At 41.0% G+C, this 24,040-nt stretch overlaps 3 protein-coding genes across 3 annotated transcripts; 1 reads left to right on the forward strand and 2 right to left on the reverse strand.

Moving 5' to 3' along the window:
• Positions 1–1,283: 1,283 nt before the first annotated feature.
• Positions 1,284–12,105, reverse strand: cops8 (COP9 signalosome subunit 8). Its single transcript, XM_077580802.1, has 7 exons — positions 11,916–12,105; positions 10,966–11,036; positions 10,838–10,886; positions 9,853–9,985; positions 3,303–3,410; positions 3,170–3,232; positions 1,284–1,459 (listed from the first exon to the last, which is right to left on the reverse strand). Exons 1-7 carry the CDS (start codon positions 11,985–11,987, stop codon positions 1,380–1,382), a joined length of 576 nt encoding a protein of 191 aa, XP_077436928.1. The 5' UTR covers positions 11,988–12,105; the 3' UTR covers positions 1,284–1,379.
• trim63b (tripartite motif containing 63b) lies at positions 6,218–9,838 on the reverse strand. Its single transcript, XM_077580801.1, has one exon. It carries the CDS (start codon positions 7,787–7,789, stop codon positions 6,752–6,754), a length of 1,038 nt encoding a protein of 345 aa, XP_077436927.1. The 5' UTR covers positions 7,790–9,838; the 3' UTR covers positions 6,218–6,751.
• A 1,580-nt stretch (positions 12,106–13,685) lies between the features above and the next one.
• Positions 13,686–24,021, forward strand: slc40a1 (solute carrier family 40 member 1). The gene is made up of 8 exons (XM_077579606.1): positions 13,686–14,008; positions 14,103–14,170; positions 14,798–14,957; positions 16,251–16,366; positions 17,543–17,669; positions 17,849–18,097; positions 19,209–19,850; positions 21,262–24,021. Exons 1-8 carry the CDS (start codon positions 13,975–13,977, stop codon positions 21,576–21,578), a joined length of 1,713 nt encoding a protein of 570 aa, XP_077435732.1. The 5' UTR covers positions 13,686–13,974; the 3' UTR covers positions 21,579–24,021.
• Positions 24,022–24,040: the final 19 nt, after the last annotated feature.

Consider the following 24,040-nt stretch of genomic DNA (forward strand, 5'->3'; position numbering starts at 1 on the left):
GGCGGGTGCACGTTGGCGGTACATACCTGCAGGATTTTATGGGCTGTGTGTTCTCAGTCGTCGTCACAAAGTCACGGCACGGTGAAGCACTAACATGGAGACCATACAACTCGACCTCTAGATGGCCTTTACGTTCCAAAACCTTCATCCTAAAAATGTGGAATTCGATATTTTCAATACAAACGATACTTTCTACTTGTCAACTCCTTAGCATTTTCTCCATGTTGTGATCCCGTCATCTATTTTGACACACGGCTTCCCCTACAGGTTTAAAACCCAAAATACAAAAACACACGGTTCAAGTTGAGCTTGCTCATGTCATCACCCGGTGCCGTTTGTTTATCCGCTGGTGCGCACGTGTCACAAGAAAGCTAATTTAGTACGTGGTGCTTCTTCAACACATGCGCACACACACACACGGCTCGATAAACATGAGTCCGTACATATGCACAAAAACATATGACTATCAATAGATGTATAGTGCGTTCTAAATGTCAAAAGATACATTGGGAGAAATGGCAGCACACGTTCTAAAGCAAACACATTCCCGGGAAGTTAGAGGAGCAAAACAGCTCGTACCACCAATTTTGCTGAGCAAAACAAAATTGGGCGGACATGTCAATCACGACACGACATATGGAAAAGTCTCAAGGCCCCAAAGATGGCGTTGAAGAGGAAGTCCGTTATTTTGCCGGATTCCAGAGTTTGCTTGTATATTAAATAGCTTCATTAGGTCCAAAGGTCGTCAAAATGCTTGATATCGCGAGCTTCAAAACATCTAATAACTTCCTTTTCCCGTTAAATGCAAAACATCACCTGAGCTGAAAGTTCAATCAAATAAATATCCACACCAGGGAGTCGACATTTGGGGAAAACAAAAAGTCCACTTTTGTGTGTGTGTGCGCGCTTTTGTCTTTGCTACATTGTGGGGCCCATACTTGAGTGTTTTTCCAGGTTTAACTACCATTGTGGGGACCGACTTGAAATTTTGGGGACATTTTGGTGGTCCCCGCAAGTTCAGACCTCTTTTTCAGGGTCAAGACTTGGTTTTAGAGTTTAGGTTGGAATTGGGTTATGGTTAAGGTTAGGGTAAGGAATGGGGGGTAGGCAATCATTTTTGACGGTTGGGGTTAGGGGGAGGGGCTAAGAAATGCATCATGTCAATGAGATGTCCCCACGATGATCATCATACTGTTAATGGTGTACTGTGGGATATGATGGACCAAGGACATTGATGTTAAATGTACACAGCAATAATAATAATAATAATAATCACACCAGAGTGTTTTTTGGTATGTTTTTAATCCTAAAAAAGATACAAGCATGATGATGAGTCTGCACAAAGACAGAAAAACGGTTGCGACGGGTCGTCGTGGTTATCAGTTCTCCAGGAAAGCCACGTAGTCGGTGAGTCTGGCCAACTGCTGCTCGTTGGGAACCGACGAAACGGGGGGAGGATCTGCGCAGAGGACACATCGGAGTGGTGGGGATGGGGGGGGGGGGCGGGGTCATTGAGTCATCCGTCTTCTTTACATCCCTCCCGTTTTAACTCGCCACTACGGCCGCCACGTGTTTCAACTCAGGTGTCAACATCCGCAAATGATCTCACGCCGCCCGTGTCTCGTTAACGATGCGGAGGTGACCGAGTTGACTTGAAAGAGCAACACGGCGTCGCTTGACGTTCATCGCAAAAACAGACAGGTTTTGTTCAAGTGATTTACTTGATGGCATAAGACGACCCCTTCATACATGGGGGGGGGGGGGGTGCTTGTGTAATGTTGAACATGTGTGCAGCAGATGTGGTTTTTTTCGTTGGATCGCAAAAATGAAGACAGGAGACAGCTTTAAAAAGAAAAAAATGAAATATAGGGAAAAGCAAAGAAACAACAACACGAGATTGCCCTGCAGATGGCAAATTCCAGTTCGGCTGTGTTCTTCATCCCGATGGAAGTATGCGGAAAATAAAAATGACTTATTACTAATTCTCATGTTTATCTTTTAGGTGAGGCCTTAAAGGGATACTTGATGCATTTAGCCATTTTCAGCAGTAAAGTTCATGTTTTCTCTTAAGTAAATTTGATAACGCCAAAATTAAAACCTTTAAAAACCCATTTTCCCACTTGCTGTTGACAGAAGATGGCATCACGAGTGCTGAGGAAATAGGTCACAACCAATCAGGGCTCACCTGTTTTTAGGGTTTGGTCATGTGACGTTAGCAAATTGAGACACGATTGGTCGTTACCCGTTTTTCCTAAGCCCGCGTGATGTCATCTTCAGTGGACAGCAAACCATCTAATTAGTGTTGAAAACGGTTAAATGAGTCAAGTATCTCTTTAATGTTCTTGTATGGTTTAAGGAAGTGTTTCTCAATTTTTTTTACATCAAGCACCACCACAAAAAAAAAAAAATAGAAGTACACTACAAGTCAAAAGTTTTATTTTTTGGATTGGTAGTGTATATTCCATATTATTATCTACTGCAACTCTATACATATTTTGAACATTAAAACGGTGCTTAAATATCAGAAAATGAAAAAAAAAAAAACTCTGTACTTAAATCTTAAATGTTACAGGTAAAATGTTTTGCTCTATAGTGAAATGCAAACTGTATCTAAATAAAAGTTTTGGACAAACAGTTCTAAAAGATTAAGTGTAAATGCATTTTGCTAAATGGTTAAATATACTTGAATTGTACTTAGAGGAACACACAATTTAAAATAAATGTTCTTTTCTTCTATTAGACAATGTGTATGAACATGAAAAGTGCAAATATCATCAATGGCATCTGATTCCCTGAATAAAGGTTGATTATTTTAAAGGCACTATTTATTTATATTATTTATTTTACTTCCTGGTCGCGTTATAGAAGATGGCACTCCTAACCATCTCACATTTCGGATTTTTGCTTCGAGAAGAGGGGAAAATATTCCATTTAATATGAAAGCGACTCATGTACTATACAGCGCTGTGCACCACGTCCTTTACGATGGCAAATGTATGAAAACTGTGATGCATTCTCACCCAAATGTATTTGGACGCGATGAGCACAGAAAATATTACAACGAAACTCACAATATTAAGGATGATATTCATGTTGTGAGCGTATACTGTAAGTGTTGCCTCATTGATACGCATGTTGACCGTTTAAAAGTTGCAAGAGTGCCCCCTACCTGGCTTTTTGGGCATCACCATCCTGGTGGTGGGATCTGCTTGCCAGCCCTGACTCAGCACACCTTCAGGCAAACGCAGGCAGCCATGTTTAACGTGGATCGTGCACGGTGCGGCGCTTGTGTCACGACTTACCTTTGACGGCCTCTTCCACCGAGTAGCCCACAAAGGCGGCAAAATCTTCGGCGTTGATGGACGTGTACGCCTGCGCCACGAGCCCGTAGGCCCTTTGTCGCGTACTCTCTGGGGAGCAAAATAAGAAAGCCATGACATCGGTGCGCTAAAGCGTCTGGCAGCCTAATTTACATGAATTGGAGATATAATGAAAAGGCAAAATGAAATCATGACAACTTCATTGTGTTGGCGCCAAAATCAATACTTGACAAAAGATATTTCCGTTCCATTAGAAAACATTTGGATTGCTTTCATTCGTCACGTCAGTCTTCAGAGTTTTACATTGACAGCACTTTGATTTTTTTTTTTAATTCAATGTCGCTATTTTCACATACTTTCCATTTGTAACATTAAACTAAAATGAGTTTTAAAAAAATACTAATTAAAAATATTACATATATATATATATATAAATAAATATAAAAATATATATTTTTAAAAAATATATATATATAAATAAAAAAATATATATTTAAAAATATATATATATATATATATATATATATATAAAAAATATATATATATATATATATATATATATATATATAAAAAAAAAAATATATATATATATATATATATATATATAAAATATATATATATATATATATATATATATAATATATATATATATATATATATATATAATATATATATATATTATATATATATATATATATATATAATATATATATTATATATATATATATATATATATATAATATATATATTATATATATATATATATATATATATATATATATATATATATATATATATATATATATATATATATATATATATATATATATATATATATATATATATATATATATATATATATATATATATATTATATATATATATATATATATATATATATATATATATATATATATATATATATATATATATATATATATATATATATATAAGGGGCTACTCCGAATATACGCATGGACCAGATGCAGCACACAGGCCGCCAGTTGCCCATCCCCGGTCTGGAGTGTGTCAAATGTCAAAGCGGCTCAATCTTTTCTTCCTTCAGCCCGACCCGGTGCCGTTGCTCGGGGAAGATAAGAGTCAAGTGCGAAGGGGGCCACGGGGCAAAATGCGCTTGGTCCACCGTCGCCTCCGGCAGCTCTCCCACGAATGCCTCGGGGTTGCGGCCTTGCATTTTTGATATCCTAGCAACCTTGCTTATGTGTATCAACACCCCCGTTTGTGTGGAGTGCAGCGGCCAGCAGCCGTGACAATAACATCGTCGGATGAGAAAAGACAGCTGCGAGGAGAAGTCCGAAGATTTGTTGAGTTTTTCCCAAACTCCCGTCCAGCAAACTTCCTGTCTACTCTCTCTCTTTCTCTCTGTGTGTTTTGCTGTGGAAACGTGATGAGTTTTCATCATATGCTTAATGAGTTTGTGTTGTACGGTACCTGACGACAGTGCTTATGCGATCATGTCTAATCAGTGCTTCATGTGCTTCTGTTGAAACTAAAAATTAATCGCACTTTAATACCTCCTGCTATGTTAATGGGAATACAATTACAGTACATAACAATACAACTCGTCTCACTAAGCTAAGCTAATCAAGTATTAAGTTATAATTACATTGAATATTTGCATGAAAAATACCTTTAGGTCATAATTATAAAAGTATCAAATGGGGAAAAAACAGTAAGCAACTATGAGAAGCAGTTTGGCTGATAGTAAACATTTCTTCGGATTACGATTCAATTTTGTACGGGTCAGTTTGAGAGAATAAAATGCAATGACTTGGTTTGTTGTGAATTTACATACATTTGAAATAACTTCTCAGTACTGTAAATATCCTTCCAGGATCCGTCTCCAATAAAAAAAAAAAGACTTGATACATATCTTGATTTATTTCAAAGTGGAACGATTTCATTTCATTTAAAGCAATTGCATCTTTTAAATAAAAACAAAACAAAACAAAGTTTGCTCCTGTTCAAACCAGTTTTTGTTACACCTCTAAGAATTACACATTTTAAATTTAATGACATAATTGACTTCCGGAAGTCTGCTAGCTTAATGCTAACCAGTAATGGGAAACGTCATAGACAAGCTAGACACCGCGGACCCTGGTGGACGACGCGTGACCTGGAACTGCAATCCAGCTTTCTAACACTGGGCAGAACATTTGGCTGCCGAAAACCTTGATAGTCTTGAGATTTCTTTGCACCCGGGCCAAGTTCAACACACCATGTGACATGTGACTTAGAAATCAGCCCCTGAACATAACTGAGCCCGCTGTTCGTGTAGCTACGGTGTTCTTTTCTTTAGGACACACGGCAGAGGCAACATTTTTGGTACCTTTTGTGAAAGTATTAAAACCCCAAAATAAACACTTATTCAAATAACTTGATGAGTACTAACAATTGTGTGTATAAAAGAGAAAATAAACAAAAGCAAGGCTAGCAGAAGTTTTATCGTATTATTGATCTTTAGCTCCAATTATTTATTTATTTTAAACAAGGTCATTTGGAGCAGCAACATGACTTAAGGGTTATTAATGAACCTGCTACCGATGCCGGAACCATTTTGAGGCCGCACATTGGAAAGCGAAGAGGAACCAAGCCAAGCAGGTCATCTCAAGGGGCTTTCTGTAACCCAGTCCACAAGCAGACATGTATTTTTATCACAGTCTCTCGACCCCGGGCTGATGACGAGCGCGGCAACTGCACGGGTCAGTCCGAGTGCGCCCTTTCTGACGCTCCAGAGTTGGGCTGAAGCGTGCTGAGAAAAGAAGTCCAAGTGGAGGAGCTGCGTTTTATCGAGAGGCGGGCGGGCGGGGAGGGAGGAGGGAGGAGGGAGGGGGGAGCAGGCGCTGGCCTGCCCTTCTCGGGCAGTCTATTCTAGGGCAGCTATCATTTCTCACCCTCTCACCTCTTAAAAATAGCCCCCCGCTTTTCACCGGCAAAGGCAAAGCAGGCAGGAGATAGCAATGCCTTTATTTTTAAATGCAGCCGAAGAGCGCTGCGGACACATTCGAATCAAAACACTTCAAAAGAATCGCGTCTCGAATGAGTGCTTTCAAGCTAACAATAAAGACGGTTCACAATTTCATGTCATGCAGCTTTATTTTTTCAAAGTCCAAGTCAAGACACAGTGAGATTGCAAATATCTATAACCATCTGCTACATTTTAAATAAAATCAACACATCGTCGACATTCTAAACTTGACATCTCCTCTTAATACCAACATTCAAGTGGTTCAGAAGTACAAAAGTATAAAAAGGAAAGTTATGTATTCAACGGTGATGTCAAATATTGCACTGAAAGTACTGGCAAGTGACGCTCGCCCAAATCTCCCCATAACTTTTTCAATCAATCTGCCATACTCTCGTCAGAACACCTTCACAAGCACTTAAGTCCACCATCACGACATCTTGCATTATTCCTCCTCTTCCTCCTCCGCAATATCGAAATCATCTTCGTCGTCCGAGCCAAAGTCCATCTTGGCCAGCACCGCTTCCACGTGCTCCGTGGACACGGCGAATTGATCCATCTTCTCGAAACCGGGCTCGGGCCGCTCTTCGCCCATGGAGCCTTTGGCGGCGTCTTTGGTCTGCGTGATGAGGCCCTTGGCCGCCACCAGAAACTCGGCGGCGCCGCTCTGCTCCAGCGCCCTGACGGCCGAGTCGGTGAGGTCGGTGCTGGCTTGGAGTCGCTCGCCGTAGCGCTGGGACAGCGCCCGCAGCGTGGCCACCTTCTCGTCTTGCTCTTTGCCGATCTGCTCCAGGAGGACGGTCTTGCGCTCCTCCAGGACGGCGTACAGCAGGTCGAAGCGTTCGGAGAGGCCTTGCTTGGCGCGCTGGGCGTTTTCCTGGACGGCGCGGCAAGCGTCTTCCATCTGGATGAGCAGCGACTGCAGCCGTCCGTTGCTGGCCACCAGGTTGTCGATGGCGTTGCCCAGTTCGCTCTTTTGGCTCTGGTAGACGCTCTCTAAAGGCGCCACCTCGCAGTCTTTGTGCTGCCCGAACACTTTGCACATGGAGCACGTGGGCGTGTGGCAGGTTTTACAGTAGATGTTGATCCTCTCGTCTTCGTGCTCCTGGCACTTGGGCTCTTTGGACTCTTTGGGCTTCAAGGAGGTTTCGTTGTTGCCGTTGCCGCTGACTTCCTGCTGCTGCTTGTAGATGTCGATGATGTTCTCCACCAGCAGGTTCCGCTGGAGCCCGTGGACGCCGTGGCGGTCCAGCACCACCTCGAACCTGCAGGTGGGGCAGCGGAAGACGCCGCCGGAAAAGCGGTAGGGGTTGCGCGAGTCGTAGAGGTCGCTGGCGCAGCTGCGGCACAGGTTGTGCTGGCAGGGCAGGATGACCACCGGCTTGGTAAACATGTCCAGGCAGATCGGGCAGCTCAATTGCTTCTCCAGGCTGTCCATGGGGCTCGGAGGGCGAACCAACGATCCGGTCCTCTGGACGTCCATGATACTAAATAAAATGTCCGACTTCTCTGCTGGTCAATGGGAAGAATTTTTGGAAAGGAATAAGGCAAGTCGCTCGATTATCCTTGGGGGGCTGCAACTAGGTGACTTCAAGATCAATTCTGGCCGATGAACGAGCAGCGCCGTCCTTTATAGCGCCTCCCTTACAGCTGGTGACATCCGATCTAACCCACCAAAGCGCACATTCCTGCCTGCTTGCTCGCTGGCCCGGGGAACTTTTCACAGAAATGCCCCCACCCACCTCACACCTCCCCATTGCAGCATGTGTCACATGTCCCAGTTGGCCGTGCGCGGCATCCAAAGGCAGAGGCGGACGTGGTGGATGGACAGAGAAATAAACAGGGTGCATGTGACTGACGTGAAAGGAAGCCAAACAAGCGACTGTGTACATCGTGTCAAACCGATGCTTTTAGAAGTCCGTCTGTTTGTTTGTTTGTTAGGCCTCGAGTTCAGTGTTGTCAACTTTCTCACTAAATCTGGCCACTTACCAAAGCCCCTTGGAGACTTTATTTTTGTCAAAAGCGATGAGCGACAAATCTAGCAACTTTTTCTGGTGTTTTTTTCCCCCTCTTATTTTGCCTCTTCAACGATGTTCTTCCTCCCTCCTATAGCGTCCATCGTTACTGCCAATTATGAAAATTAGACAATGACATAATTTAGCGACTTCTAACGACTTTTAGGACAGGCAAGAGCTTCTTACCTTACTACTGGGGAGTTGGCAACACCGGCTATGTTAACCAAGACAAACACAATTCCATGTATTTTCTAATCCAATTAAGACCAATAACCATGTTTAAGGAATAAACTGTTGGTGAAAATGAACAATGGCAAATACATGTTCTTTAGGCAGCTAAAAAAGTTCGCTAAAAAATGAGCACACCAAGTGATTGACCATTCAACAGCTACCGACTCACCACAACGGAAAAATTGTGGCTCTTTTTTTGGGTTTTTGACATTTTGCGTACAATATATAATTTGTACTCTATTATATTTTTCTGAACCACAAGTGCATGGCGCAATTGCAAAGACAGGCAATAAAGAAGAGTGGATATTTTTTTGGGCTGCGTCGCTTGATGTGTCTTTGAAACTTGATTATACACATAAATAAACGTATAATGAAATATACACAGCAGAATGCAGGTTTTATTTCCCTTGAGGGCTTTCAATTGGCATAATAAAATCAAATTAAAGTTGTGTTGGCCCAAACTGTCCTATTTAAAATTTTATTAATTAATTTTTCAAATTGAATTTTTATTTCAACTGTAATTCTTATAGTATTAAATACTGACCCGGCAATAATAGCACCTTTCGAGAGACTCATTCCATCTATTAAACACATTTCATTTCACCTCATTTAACAAAGAAACCAAGCATGGTTAATCTCTGATTTAGAATAGTGTACTTTTAAAAACATGTTTTTTTTTTTCTTATGAGAGACTGACTGTTGCAGTTTCACTAAAAGTAGAATGATTTTTTTCCTTCTTCAATTGCTTAACATGCAACGGGTCTCACTAAACCATGAGTGTTTAAAGGAATAAACATGAGAGGAGGGCTAAACCAGCTTTGTTTACTCCTAACTCCCAAGTGAAATCTTTCGGTTCACATCTGTCAACGCGTCCACCCGCAATTATCATCCTGCGAGTTCCACGAAATGTCCTGTGACAAACTGTACGCCAGCTTCTACACACCTCTGGCACATCAACACGAGGTGGAACCGTAAACATGACGGAGATGCTATTATTAAAACGCTTTCACAATGTCACATGATGCAAATGTTCCAAAGTATAGATAATAATAATAAAAAAAAAGACTACATAAACCTTTTCAGTTTGTGTTTCGCTTGCATGTGAAATTAAACTGCCGTTGGTGTTCAAAGATGGATTAAAATAACTTTTGATTTCCTAACATAACCTGACTTTCTAGCTGTCTTAAAGCAGTGTTCAAGTGGTGCCCCCTGCTGGCGAATACAATCACACGCGTCAAAGTTACACAATTTGGTGAGCTTTATACTTTGTTGTCCCTCTGCCACAATGCAAGACACGTACCTTGAAGGGCCTCCATTACCGGGAGAATGTTTTCCGACCACTGATAAGCCGCAATAGATGTGTAGATTCCAGGGAAGTCTCGTTGCCATATGTGCTGGCCAACTGTCCAAATTGCTGCTAATTCAGGATTTGCCTGAGTACAATAAAAAAACAAAAATTAAAATCTGGTCACCACTGGAAATTAATACACAAGCAGAAAGAAGGTCCTGGATTGGAGATTTGTGTATTCCTTGTTAGTTACATCTCTAAATTCCTTTAAATTTGGTGCCCTTTTCTCTCTCTTTCTTTGTAAAAAGCTGGTGATTAAACCTGCATTTACTAATGTGGAATAATAAATAAACAACTGCAGGCCTGTTTCTTCTTTAGGACATTTCAGGCAAGAATCATGACCATCAGTCATAATATTTTATATGTCATGTATAAGCACAAGATATTTACACAGCCAGAGCAGAGCGGGGAAAACCAGTCACAAATTGTACTCAAGTGAGAGTACTATTACTTTAGAAAAATATGACTCAAGTAACCCTCCAAACAATTACTTAAAAGTAAAAGGGTATTTAGTTTAAAAAAAAAAAAAAATACTGGGTAACTTCTGATTCATCTTTTTCTTTTAATCAAATTATCAAACAGTAGCGCTGTCCCTATAGAATATTTTTAGAATCGATTAATCTATTGATTATTCAATCGATTAATCGGATTAATTTAAATTTTGCATTAAAGTGTATTGCAAAAACATTTTCCCCTGATTACTGTTTATTAACCAGTGATTGTTTATTTTGTACTTCATTATCATATAGTGATTAAAAATACGTAGATTGATGTTACCGGGTCGGTCATTGTTTTCCAAAGTAAAAACAAATGTTTGCAAATGTCTTCTTTTGATTAAACACAGAAAATAATCTGTCTTTTTTCATGAAGGACTACAGAAGTCAGCGAACAATTACTGTTGTTGTTGTTTTTAATGGCTGGTGAGTATAATGCTTACTCCTTTTATTGCCTGGGGAATCCTCTTCCAGAGATACCTGGCGTTATTCCTGTACAATACACAAGGACACGTCAGTACACAAACATATTTTGTTGTTGTTTTATTTCTTAATGACACATGTAACTTACATATCATTATGTAATAAATAAAGTGCCAAAAGCTGTGCATACACTTGAGGGGTCGTAATGCCTCCTGGTGCCTGTTGAAACAAAACAGTAATATATAAATAATAAGGTAGGCTACTATAAGTACAATGAAATGATGGGGGGGAATCAAAGTAGTGTGTGGTACAAGATTTGGTATCAATCCCCTATTGGGCAGTATCACAGATAGTGATATTTTTATATTTAAGGTGGATGGTGTCATCAAATTGCTAATTATGAACTCATTTGATTACTAATTGGTGGTAGTTAACAACGTAGTAGTGGATTGGTGCAAAGAGCCCACTTAGGCATCTTGGCCTGATCCACGCGGTCGCCCCCTGGCGGTTGGCGAACTATTGCTTGATATTGCAGCAGAGCATGCATTCGAAATGTAAATAAATAAGCCCTGACGACCAGGTTCACTTAACCGTACCAGCCAAAACCATCACGATAAAAAATCGGAATTGTGCAACCCTAACCCCAAGCAAATTGGACAAGAAGCATAATAGGTAGAAGATAGCCGTCACTCATTCGCAAAGAGCACTTGCAAACATCGTTCACACTCCGTTGACAAGTATGGACACAAATTACAAAAAAATAAATCAACCAATCACACAAACGAATCATCGCTACCTACACTAACGTTAGTAACAACGCAAACGACGTTTGTATTGATCCTCACACCACAATTATGCGAATCGCCAACGAGCTGGTGAACTCTTGCTCATCTAACACACAAGCTTCATAACACTGCACAAAACAAACGACATTTGCGACGAAGTATTTAAAGTGTGTCGATATTATTAACCCCCAGCCGATCGGGTGCTGTTAGCTTAATATCTTTATGTATCAGCCTCTGTCCCATTTGCTGTTCGACGCTAAAGCAGCAGACAAGACGCCCAATATGAAAAGACTCCGATAATTTTGTAACATACCTCGAGCTCTTGAGCTTCACACTGCTCTAATAGTTTGTCAAAATTTTCTTCCATTATCACAGCAGCTGGCATGATGAGGAAGATTGGTCCTCGCGTTTGCCGAGGAACTTTGCTTTCCCAGCCGAGTCAGTTCAAGCGACATGACCCGGAAGTACTTGGAGGAAAAGTGGTTCAAATCCACTGATGGGTCTATCACTGGATAGCCGATAGCCCACATACGCCCATGCAAGCCGTTGAGGTCACAGGGCGGCCATCTTGCTCCTCCCATCTCGCGAGCAGACTACTGTATAAACTATACGGTATGAAAGGACATGATGAGTCAGATATGGATAGTCAGGTGTAAATCCTGTGGTGAAGAGCAAGTCCACCAAGTCAGCTCAATTGTATCTGTAAACTGTATCTCTCCATTCATCTGGTGGACATGCAATTAACCTTAGGAGCTGCACTGTGCCACAAAAGCAGCTGTGTAAGCGTTGCGTAATAAATTGTATACAATGTATCGATCCCAAACAGCTGTTCAATGTTTGACATCTTGCTTCTTGGAAACCAGAGCGAACATTTTCAAATAAAAGCAAACGTAAAATGACCTTTTAATGTGTATTCGTGCAGTCATGCAGGAGTCAAGGCTTGTGGCTGTGTTATGTTCAAAACTGGAAAGCCCCCCCCCCCAAAAAAGGCAGGTGTGCAGTGTTTTGGTCACGCGGGGGCTGTCTGATCATCTTCTGTGCGAGGGATTTAAATGGACAGCCTCTCCCAAGCACTTAATCCTAATTCTTTACATTGGGCTCAAAGGTGGGTCCGTGTGTTTTTGACAGCCACACAATGCAAGTCATGGTGGATTGCTGACACACTGGCCACTAATAGCTTGCTTGGTCACGTGTTTGGCCCATTTAACCAGTCATTTACTCTCATTATTCTACATGCTCAGTCTTGACCAGTTGCTGGGCAAAGTAAGCAATTTCATTATTGACAGGCCTGTAATAGTAGTTGCATTCATTGTGTTGTTCCCCACTCACCCTGAAATTGGTTTGTGCAAAAAAGAAAAGAAAAACACACACAAAATAAATGAATGAATAAATAAAATACACAAATACTAAAAAATAACAAAAAATGTTAAATTAAACTAAAACTAATTAAACACAACATTTTATGAAAATAAAAAAACATTAAAAAAAAAAACTAATACATTAAAAATACACATTCAACTAAAAATGTTAACACAAAAGTTTAATTTGGGTCTGGAGCCAAAGTTTCAGGAAGGCCTGCATAGAATTGCGCAACTGGCATTTTCTTCTTTCCTGCTTAAACATTGATTTGACTTCTCTCAATCGGTCAAACGTATGCTTGATAGTAAGCCTAGTGCCTTATCTCTGAATAAACACCAGCTGGGAACAGCAACTGATGTGTTAAGGAAAATGCATTCCAAAATCCTTTGAACTTGTATTTGTGTGTTTGTGTGTCCCCCCCTATGATTATTTCATTAATTGGTCTAGATAACTTAATAATAAAAATAAGAAGTAAACTCAATAGAATTTTTTGATGCAAGATTATATCACGGGAATAACCAAATTCCCTGATTGGCACAAAATTTGGTGGACATGTGTATCATAACAAGACGCACAAAAAAAAGTCACACGCTTGGTTAGAGCAGCAGCGTCATGGTAGCGTCACGTGACACATAGAAGAAAGAAGGCAGGTCACGTGACAATGGGAACGGAGTGGGCGGGGCCGGTGGGGGTGGAGAAGGCTTAAATCCAAGAAGGACGTAAACACAGCGGCAGAGTAAAAGAGAGGCGCTCACAGCACAGTGACGTTTGGGAGACAACGCGAAAACGCAAACAGCTTTCGGCTGAGTTGTCCTCGTCGATCGGTCTCTAATTGAAGCATTTCTCTCCGACTTCAGCTACAGTGATAGCTAAGTTTGGAGAGGAGGAAAACGAGAATTAGAGACGTCGCCTGCATTTTTTGGGGGGTCTTTATTGTTGCCGAGCTCTGTAACGTCAGAAGAAGAAAGAAAGAAAAAAAGGTTTTGCCTTTACTTCCAAACCTTTTTGTCGACATGGAAAATTCTCGAGCCAAGAAGACATGCTGTGGTAGGTGGCAAATGACTTTATTGTTTCCCCTCCTGCCCCCCGTTCTTTTTATAACGAATTTTTCAAATTCACATTTTCTCCCTCCCCCTTGCAGAATACGTTCACGATTTTTTCACTTCATCAAAATTCCTAATCTATTTGGGACATGCACTGTCAACTTGGGTAAGTAAACCCATTTAAATAAAACATGCTACAGTGTCATTTTTGATCTCGCTTCTCATTGATGACTTGTCTGTACCAGCGATTGCCTGGCAACCAACACAATCCAATGTTTCTCTCCAAAAGGGGTCACCGACTTTCTGAAATAACACATTTTCTCAAATGGCCTTTGAATAACGTTATTATTAACTAATAATATTATTTATGTGACGAGATGTTAAGGATTTCTCATAACAATTAGAAAACATTATTTCTATAAATGTCTGCCAATCTCTTTACATTTTAAATGACCACATCAATAACATTCTTAGAAAGTCTACCTGGCGCCAGCGGCCACAATGTTGGTCAACCCTTCTCTAAATTGTCTGTAAATTTGCCCATTCCAGTGTCGCCTGCTAAAAGTCCATCAAGATAAGCTGTATGAAAAATGAAGACGTTATTACATAAGAATTGCACAGAAAAGTGTGTCTTTAAAAAAATAAATCATACCAGGCATATTTTCAGAAATAGGCCGCTACCAAAAGTTTGACCTAATTGTTTAATTCCACAACTTTTTGTGTACAAGTCACTTCTCCACCATGCCCCCCCCCCCTCCCCCAACTTCAACTTGTCTTTGCTTTCAACTCGCAGGGCGACCGAATGTGGAACTTTGCCGTGGCCGTGTTCCTGGTGGAGCTGTACAGTAACAGCTTGCTGCTGACGGCCGTCTACGGGCTGGTGATGGCCGGCTCCGTGCTGCTGCTCGGGGCCATCATTGGCGACTGGGTGGACAAGAATCCCAGACTCAAAGGTGAGGAACGTTACGGAACGCGTCACAAAAGCCCCGGTTTTCCTTTCAGTTTGGTGTGCGTTAAGAAAATCGGCGATTATGTAACCTCAAGACTCATCAAGGCTGTCGAGTATGAAATGTGCTGCTCAGTGGCGGAAAAGCCTATTTTAGGTTGTTAATTAACATATAGAATAGATTCTATGATTTCCTGAGCTCTATCGACAAGCACAGCTTACCAGGCCGTTATGGGTGCGATCTGCTTTGGTTATAAAACAATTATGTCAAGTAGTGATAGACTGTTTTTTTTGCAGTAAAAGAGAAAATATTACCGGCAACATTTTTGTTAAAACAGCCTTTCAAATTGTCAACACTTTGAAGTTTTTTTTATTTTTTAAAATATATAATGCATAGACAGCTTTGTTCGAAAAAAAAATTTTTTTTCATCACAATGTGTTAAACTAATTAAAAACTAAGCAAGTAAAAGGCTACCTAAAGCTTTCTACTGTAGATAACGTTTTACAAAAATTCAACATCATTTCAGAATTTTAACAAAATGTTTCATTTTTAACTCTTTGACTGCCAAAAACGTTAAATGACGTTTAGTAAAATCCTATGGAGGAGTGCCAAAGATGTTAAAAGACGTTTTTTTTCAAAACAGGTGAAACTAACCATTTTCTATTGTTGATAACTGAAAAACGAAATAAGGTAGAAACAAACTTTTTTTTCTGATGAAAGATGAGAGTCCAATCTTTCATTTGGTAGTATGTGTGTTTCCATAGTCCAAACACATAATTTTCTGTGAACCTTGAAAGATCAGTCAAAAATGCTTAAATCGGCTGGCACCCACGGCATCCCTTTTCTGAAAACGTCTGGCAGTCAAAGAGTTAAAAATAAAAAGTGTAGGGAGTTCCCAGTTATCTTTTATAAAGTGGAAATGTAAATAATTTTGTCTTTTCATTAGGGATCGTAAAAGGTTTCAAAAGATGTTCGCGGACAGTGAAAAATTGTCTGAACATGTTTACATTTTCTAAACAAGTAAAAAGTGTCTGTGATGAAAACCCCAAAATTCGCTACATTCGCAAGCTCATTGAGATGGCAGCGTTATCGGCCTTCCGATTCGTAAAAAGGCCGTTTTGTCAAAATGCCAGTCCGATAATCGGTCCGTCCCTAATGTCGAGCACGTTTGGCAAGGACGAAAGGCAGAAGAATGAATCAGAAGACATTGAAAAGAGCACCGCAATGAACTCGGGCCGATCTTGTTGTATTTGTCCCCCGTCTTTCCCTCCCTAATGGCCGTTTTTTGCGCACCCGCAGTGGCCCAGACATCTTTGATCGCCCAGAACACTTGCGTGATGGCGTGCGGGATTATCCTCATGGTGGTTTTCCGATTCAAGGAGCAGCTGATGGAGGTCTACAACGGATGGCTGCTGGTAAGACGCTCACATTCTGCCTACGTGATCGCTCTGGGAGCCTTTCCTTGCCCTTTCACCTCAAGTACAACAACCCGACCCACCCGTTGCTACGCGCTAACTGATATGGACTCCACGTCGGTATTACGGGCCCCCCTTTGAAGAGTTTTCACTAAATCTATCATGAAACGGTTGTGGTCACTGATCCTCAATCATGTCCAGACAAATGCGATTTTTGCAAAGCAACAAAACCGCTTTGCTTGTTGAGTCCCAGAGGCATGTTTACACTTGTCGGACAGCTCTTGAGGGTCTTATTGAAGGGCCGTGCAAGTCAACGGGTTCTTCAAGGCCCGCGGGTCATATGACACACGGTGAAATGCGGCCAGGCCTGTTGATGCATTTCTCTTGTTGCTATTCTGACCAGACGGCAGCAGCAGCAGCAGCTGTGCTTTGGTGCTACACAAAATAAAACAAAGTCAGAATTCTGCTCTTTGACAAATGGTTTATTGACTTCTTTTTCTTCCTTTGGTGCGTGTTTTTGGATCAAAGTCAAAAGGAAACCTGTGAAAATATATTCAATCTGAGAGACACAGGAAGCGTTTCCGTTTAGAATTTGGAGGATTTTAATGTTTTTTTTCTTCTTTTTTTGCAGTGCAATCTTCAGTTTTTAACGCCAAATTCCTGATTTGAAGACTTCTATTTTTATGTTGAAGTGTTCTGGAGTTCGTATTTGTGCCGTTTTCATTCATTTCAATGGGGGAAAATAATCACTTCAGTTTCAAGTCTGGCCATTGAACCAATTAAACACTTATCTCAACATATCAACTTCTTTTTCATTCAAATTTGTCAATGTTGTTAACAACATTCTGTGTTTGACACATTTCAAAGACATTTCTTTTCACTTTAAGCTACTGAACGTCAAAAAAATAATAATTTTGAATCGTTACTGCCACCTGTGGCCAGAAAATGAAACTGCATATATTCTCATCCGCAGACAGAAGGCGGGAAATTCGAATCCAAATACAGTCTGAAAACTATTGGCCAGAGGCTTGCAAGAAGTTCCCCTTATGAAAAGCTACGGCGTTAAATCTACTAATTAGATTGATAAATGATCAAATAAAAAGGCTATTGTAAAAAGTGCAGCTTTAACTCTCCTGCTCGAACAAAATAAACTGAGCTTAATTCCGTATTTTCCAGACGGCCTGCTACATTTTGGTGATCAGCATCGCCAACATGGCCAACCTGGCCAGCACGGCGATGTCCATCACCATCCAGAGGGACTGGGTGGTTGTTGTGGCAGGTCAGGACAGCAGCAAGTTGGCAGGTCAGTGTTTGCGCTCGTAAACGCCGGCTACGCGTGATCCTTTATCACGTACGTGCTGGACTTCGACCCCCCGTTTGGACTTGTTCTCCATTTTGACATAATATGACAGGACTCTTTAGCCGCGCTCGTGATCCGAACGTAACATCCGGGAAAATTCAACTTTTGCCCCCCTCCGCCAGATATGAACGCTACGGTGCGAATTATCGACCAGCTGACCAACATCCTGGCCCCGATGCTGGTGGGCCAGATCATGTCCTTCGGCTCGCACTTCATCGGCTGCGGCTTCATCTCGGGCTGGAACCTCTTCTCCATGTTTATGGAGTACATGCTGCTGTGGAAGGTCTACCAGAAGACGCCGGCGCTGGCCGTCAAAGCCGGGCAGAAGGAGCAGCACGAGCACGAGCTCAAAGAACTCAGCCCTCTGAAAGGTCTCGAGAATTGCAAATGGGGACTTTATTTTTGTCCATTCCATTAGTTTGAATGAGGGGTGTCAAAATGAGTGTATTCATTTTGAGTTCATTTAAAGTTCCACCAACACCAATTTTTTTATTTATTTATTTATTTATTTTTTAAATGCGACCGTCCTTTACTTGGGAAACCTGTACTGGGGGAATTCCAGTCGCAACGCAGCAGAAGGGTCAACGTCAAAACTTTAGCAGTAATAATAATGCATTCATTTGTGGAGACTGAGACTGAAATTTAAAAAAATTCACAAGTTACTTCATGTTAACTCATTGACTGCCATTGACGGCTATAGACGTCAAAAATTAATTTGAACTATTTCTATTAGTTTTAAAAAAAAATCCACTTTTGCCAACAAGAGTATGAAAACCTAGGAAAAAAAATATTGTAAATTTAGAACAGATATAAAATGTGTGATTAATCATTAGTGAACTAGTGAAGTCGTGATTAATTACATTTAAAAATTATTAGCGCCTGACGGGCCTAATTAAAAATAAAAATAAGGGCCGTTTAATCGTAATTAATCGCATGATAATTTTATATCTGTTACAAATGTACTAGCTCTTAACTCATTCACTGCCATTGACGGCTATAGACGTCAAAAATTCATTTGAACTATTTCTATTAGTTTTAAAAAAAATCCACTTTTGCCAACAAGAGTATGAAAACCTAGGAAAAAAAATATTGTAAATTTAGAGAACAGATATAAAATGTGTGATTAATCATTAGTTAACTAGTGAAGTTGTGATTAATTACATTTAAAAATTATTAGCGCCTGACGGGCCTAATTAAAAATAAAAATAAGGGCCGTTTAATCGTAATTAATCGCATGATAATTTTATATCTATTACAAATGCACGATAAAAAAATTCTAGGTTTTCATAAAAAATGAAATGAAAAAAAATGTTAAACTAATAGAAATAGTTCGCATGAAATTTTGACTTCTATAGTCGTCAATGGCAGTGAATGAGTTAACATGGAAAGAAAAAGTGCGCTGAGCTGTCACCAACGTCTTACACATACAATGATGCCGTCTAGTGGCAGAAAAATTACCTAATCCCCGTTTGTGTCTTACAGAATTGGAGGCAGGCCAAAGTCCAGAGGAGTCCTCTCAACCTCTGATGAACGCAAGCGCGCTGGCGGTCAAGACGGAGGCGCCCCCCAAAGAGCGAGGCTGTTGCGACCAGGTGGCTCGAACCCTGCGCACCTTCAAGGCGGGCTGGGAGGCGTACTACAACCAGAGCATCTTCTTCGCCGGCATGTCCCTGGCCTTCCTCTACATGACCGTGCTGGGGTTCGACTGCATCACCACCGGCTACGCCTACACGCAGGGCCTCAACGGCTCCATCCTCAGCCTCCTGATGGGCGCCTCGGCCGTCTCGGGCATCTGCGGCACGGTGGCCTTCACCTGGGTCCGAAAGAAGTGCGGGCTGATCCGAACGGGTTTCATCTCCGGCGCGGCGCAGCTGTCTTGCCTCATGCTGTGCGTCTTCTCCGTCTTCGCCCCCGGGAGCCCCTTGGATCTCAGCATTTCACCCTTCCGGGACGTCTACTCGCACCTGATCGGGGAGAAGACGCTGCCCGAGGCTGAGCAACTCATCAGCGACCTGACCGGCGGGAATGTGACCGCAACCAGTGCCCCGACTGAAGACTTACCGAGCCTGAAGTCCTACATGTCTGTTAGTTTGCTGTTTGCCGGCGTCATTGCTGCCAGAGTCGGTAAGGAACACGAGTTCATCTCCTTTAACTATTGCTAGGTTCAAATGTTGCATTTTCTTTTTACCTAGCTGAGGAAAACTGATTTGACGGAACAGATTTGATGTTCACATATTGCGGATTCATTCTATTCTATTCTATTCAAGTCTGTCCCGTCACTGGTGAGCTATTTTTAGAACAAATCGCAGTAATGCGTGTCTCATCCCTCCTCCTCTGTGCACTTGCAGGAGAAGTAGAAAAGCAAGTTAATTGCTTTCAATTAACTTCAAAAAGGCTGCTCATTTACGCAACTCTGCAAGAAGAGCTCATTAAGGTGACAAGACAGTATTAGCGTTATTGAACTTTTTTTTTTAACAACCCCTACTTCGCAGAAATTCACCTATTGCGGCTGGGCGTGGAACGTATCAACCGTGAAAAGTGAGGGAACACTACACATACCCCAAATCTGCGTTTGCTTTTTCGTTAAAATTTAATTTAACTACCAAATCTTGAATCAATTCAAATAAAAAAAATTATAATATGTCGTAGTCCAAAAACAATTCCAATTTGATTATAATGGTAAATGTGGTGCACTTATATGCCGCTTTACCTACAACATTTTTTTTTTTTTCTTACCATACCGGAGTGTACTAAGACTGTATGTGGCCGATGTGCTAACGTAGCAACCTACGGAAAGGTTTTCTTTCATTTTAAGTTTAAAATAACTTACTTTAGCTTCCAGGATCCCTATACATTGGCCCAGGATGTTTGTTTTCTTTTTCGCTTTTGGTAAAGTTTTAAATACATCCTTGTCATCCAGCTGCGTCATGTCGGCTGTACTAGCTAGCTAGCGGTTAGCTAACCTAGGAGGGTTTGTGCCACTTGAGAGCAATAAAACAAAATTGACTTATATCCCGCTTTACGTACACCATAGGTTGTCCAAAGCGCTTTACCAAGCCTCATATTTACTTTTTTTGAAAACATACCGGAGTGTAGGCGACTAAGACTGTATGTGCTAACGTAGCAACCTACGGATTTTTTTTTTTCATTTTTAAGTTGAAAATAACTTACTTTAGCCTCCAGGATCTCTTTACATTGGCCCAGGATGTTTTTTCGCTTTTGGTAAAGTTTTAAAAACATCCATGTCATCCAGCCGTGCCGTGTCATGTCTGCCGTACTAGCTAGCTAGCGGTAAGCTAACCTAGGAGCGTTTGTGCCACTTGAGGGCAATAAAAGAACTGTGTCACTTGTGAATCATGTGACAAAAATCCAACCTTAGTTTACGCACATCCTTGATGACTGTATCACATTTCAGTGCAATAACGTTCAACCCTTGACGCCAATAATAAAGTAATTTCCGCTAGCGCAGATGGAACGTCATCGTAAAGTGACGCCGTCCTGACTTTTGAACCGTGCCGCTTTGCTCCCCGTCCAGGCCTTTGGTCCTTTGACCTGACGGTGACTCAGCTGATCCAGGAGAACGTGATCGAGACGGAGCGAGGCGTGATCAACGGCGTCCAGAACTCCATGAATTACCTCTTGGACCTGCTGCACTTCATCATGGTGATCCTGGCGCCCAACCCGGAGGCCTTCGGCTTGCTGGTCATCATCTCGGTGTCGTTCGTGGCGGCGGGCCACGTCATGTACTTTTACTTTGCCTTCAAGAGTCTGGGATATCGTCTGTTCCTCTGCTGCTCGCCCGAGCAGAAGGTGGAGACGGACGAGAGCCCCTCGCCTACCAACGTCATCTAAACAACTGCCTTACGCACAGGCCATTCCTGGTATAGCCTGCTAGCATGGTATATATATATATACACACAGTAAATATATATCTCCTACAACTTCACATGTAGCCAGTTGAATGTGAAAGCTTGCGATCGAAGCCTTAGCAACGAGTAGGGAGCCGAGAGGTTGAGTCATGAGTACTAATCTAAATATTAGGTTAGGCAGAGGTTTCTCTTAACCCTCCTGTTATGGTCGTCTCTTTGGTGCACGGGAAATGTTCAAGGGCCGATGTGACTCCTCGCATCGTGTTCCACCAAGAAAAAAAAGTTCACTTCGACCCGCCTTTTGTTTGTTTTTGGTGGATGACATTAAGACTTGATTGTCCTTTAAACAGCAGAGTTACCTTCCTGTTATGCTGCGCGTGAAATTGACCCTTACAAAAAAGTTTTTTTTCTCTCCATTTTTTACGATTGAACATGAAGCAGGGTGCATTGACCCATGAGACGACATTAACAGAAAGGAGAAGGTTCCAAGCAGACCATCCTTGATCTATCCAGCTCTCATGCACTCGCACATCGTTACCAACGTCTTCACATGTAGCCAGTCGAGTGCGATAGCTTGCGATTGAAGCCTTAGCAATAAGTGCAGAGCGAAAAGGTGAGCACTAATCCAAAGTTAAACTACAGACAAAGTTTCTCTGACCCTCCTGTTATGGTTGTTTATTAGTTTGTTTGTTTTTTTGCGACACCAAAATTGGGTCAATGTGAATTGCTACATATTTGAGCACAAAAAAAGTGATTGGGATATTACAGTGGGAATTTTTTTTTTTTTTTTATGGGTCAATTTAACCCACAAAACAATACTAGATTTGAGTTTTTGTTTTTTTTAGGTATGCGGTCCTCCAGTGGGGAAAAAAAAGACCATGCTATTATAATGTGGGTCTATGGGGAAAAATGAAGAAAACTCAAAATTTGGTTTGAATGTTGTTAAAATCATGATTAAAAAAAACTTATACAGGGAAAAAAATGGTTAAAATGTTTTCTGCTTTTTTTTTTTGTAAGTGATGAAACCAAGCTGCATTGACCCAAAAATGAGACCAAACAGGAGGGTTAACATGTTCGGCATTGCAGTGATGTCCGTGGTGCTTCAAGTGTCTTAGTCATGGTCCTGTTTGTTAGCACACACAGGTTGGGATTTAAAATGTTTTTTTTTTGTTTTTTTTTAATTTAACCAAACAGCAACAACGAGATCTGTAGACTTAAAAAAAAAAAAAAAAGAAAAAAGTGGTTAAAGGGTTATGCAAAGGACAGTATTTATTCAGGAAAATGTGTCGGTAGTGTTATACTTAGCTGGAGGAATAATAATAATAATAAAAGCCTATGCAGCAGCAGCATCAATAGCTCTGTTACCAAAGTCCAGGTTCATACGTGTGGCGTGAAAGGAAGGAGAGAGGGAAATCCGCTGATATCTTGACACATTCCAAACGGCTATCTTTGCATTGGGTGACGAAAAAAAGAAAAAAAAAGTTTGAATCATTTGACTACGGTAATTTGTGATTTCGGGTTTACGTGTTGTTCTTATAACCACCCCCCCCATTGTGATTTTCTGCAGTTAATTTTGGTGGACTTTTCTCACTCTCACCATTCGTGATTGTTGTTACGCCAGCACTTTACATGATTGACATCAGTCATTACACCGGATGTCTAATCTGACATTTGCTTTTGCACAAGTTTGGGGTGTGGCTAGAAAAAGTGCAAAACGGTCCCTGTAAGGTTGGAGGTCTGAATGTAGGCCGTGTTTACCTTGGCTTTACCCAAATGTGGCTTTAGGGCGTAAGAGCTGCAGTTTAGTTTGGTTGGCGAAATGGTGGAAGCATCTCAGCCAGGTTTAAAAAACACTTTGTGACGTCTTATATTCCTTGACAGCCACTCAACACAAAAGTGGTTGGCCACCCATGAAAAATAAGCTAGTCTTGGCTTGGTTCACATATTTGGGCGAGACACACCAGATGCAGTCGGAAGCTAAGGCCAATTTTTTTGTAAGGAGTCTCCAACAAACTTGCCTTAAGAACGGAGCTCGGGTCTTTCATTTCCTTACCAGATTTTTTGTAACTTTCTGTAAGCTCTTCAGGAATCATCACAAAAGGCCATAAACATTTTCTATGTAGATAGCATTTGATGTCAGTCAGAATCCATACATCCAATTGCAAAAAAAAAAAAAAAAAAAAAAAGTATGCTATTGTGGTTTTGGGGATGTTTTTATATTCCTTGTATTGTGCAAATGTGATTTCAGTTATATGCATGAACCAGACACTGTTTTTGTCGGTATACTGAATGTGCGTTTCATGGAATCAGAGACATTTGTTTTGTTTTGTTTGTTTTATGAATCACTCCATAGAATAAAAAAAAAATGGAAGGAACTGTTTGTAATGCAAGAGGCATCTAAAATAAAAGGACCTTCAGTTCTAGAAGGTGTGTGGAGTATTTTAT

This window comes from Vanacampus margaritifer, chromosome 11 (assembly GCF_051991255.1).
Source record: "Vanacampus margaritifer isolate UIUO_Vmar chromosome 11, RoL_Vmar_1.0, whole genome shotgun sequence".
NCBI classification, from domain to species: domain Eukaryota; kingdom Metazoa; phylum Chordata; class Actinopteri; order Syngnathiformes; family Syngnathidae; genus Vanacampus; species Vanacampus margaritifer.

Excerpts from the sequence above, each read along its gene's own strand:
- slc40a1 (XM_077579606.1), top strand. The coding sequence starts at position 13,975 with ATGGAAAATTCTCGAGCCAAGAAGACATGCTGTG. Across the intron at positions 14,009-14,102 it reads AGCCAAGAAGACATGCTGTG|AATACGTTCACGATTTTTTC; the intron begins GTAGGTGGCAAA and ends TCCCCCTTGCAG. Across the intron at positions 16,367-17,542 it reads TCTACAACGGATGGCTGCTG|ACGGCCTGCTACATTTTGGT; the intron begins GTAAGACGCTCA and ends CGTATTTTCCAG.
- cops8 (XM_077580802.1), bottom strand. The coding sequence starts at position 11,987 with ATGCCAGCTGCTGTGATAATGGAAGAAAATTTTGACAAACTATTAGAG. Across the intron at positions 11,037-11,915 it reads GTGAAGCTCAAGAGCTCGAG|GCACCAGGAGGCATTACGAC; the intron begins GTATGTTACAAA and ends TTGTTTCAACAG. Across the intron at positions 1,460-3,169 it reads GGTGATGCCCAAAAAGCCAG|ATCCTCCCCCCGTTTCGTCG; the intron begins GTAGGGGGCACT and ends TCCTCTGCGCAG.
- trim63b (XM_077580801.1), bottom strand. The coding sequence starts at position 7,789 with ATGGACGTCCAGAGGACCGGATCGTTGGTTCGCCCTCCGAGCCCCATG.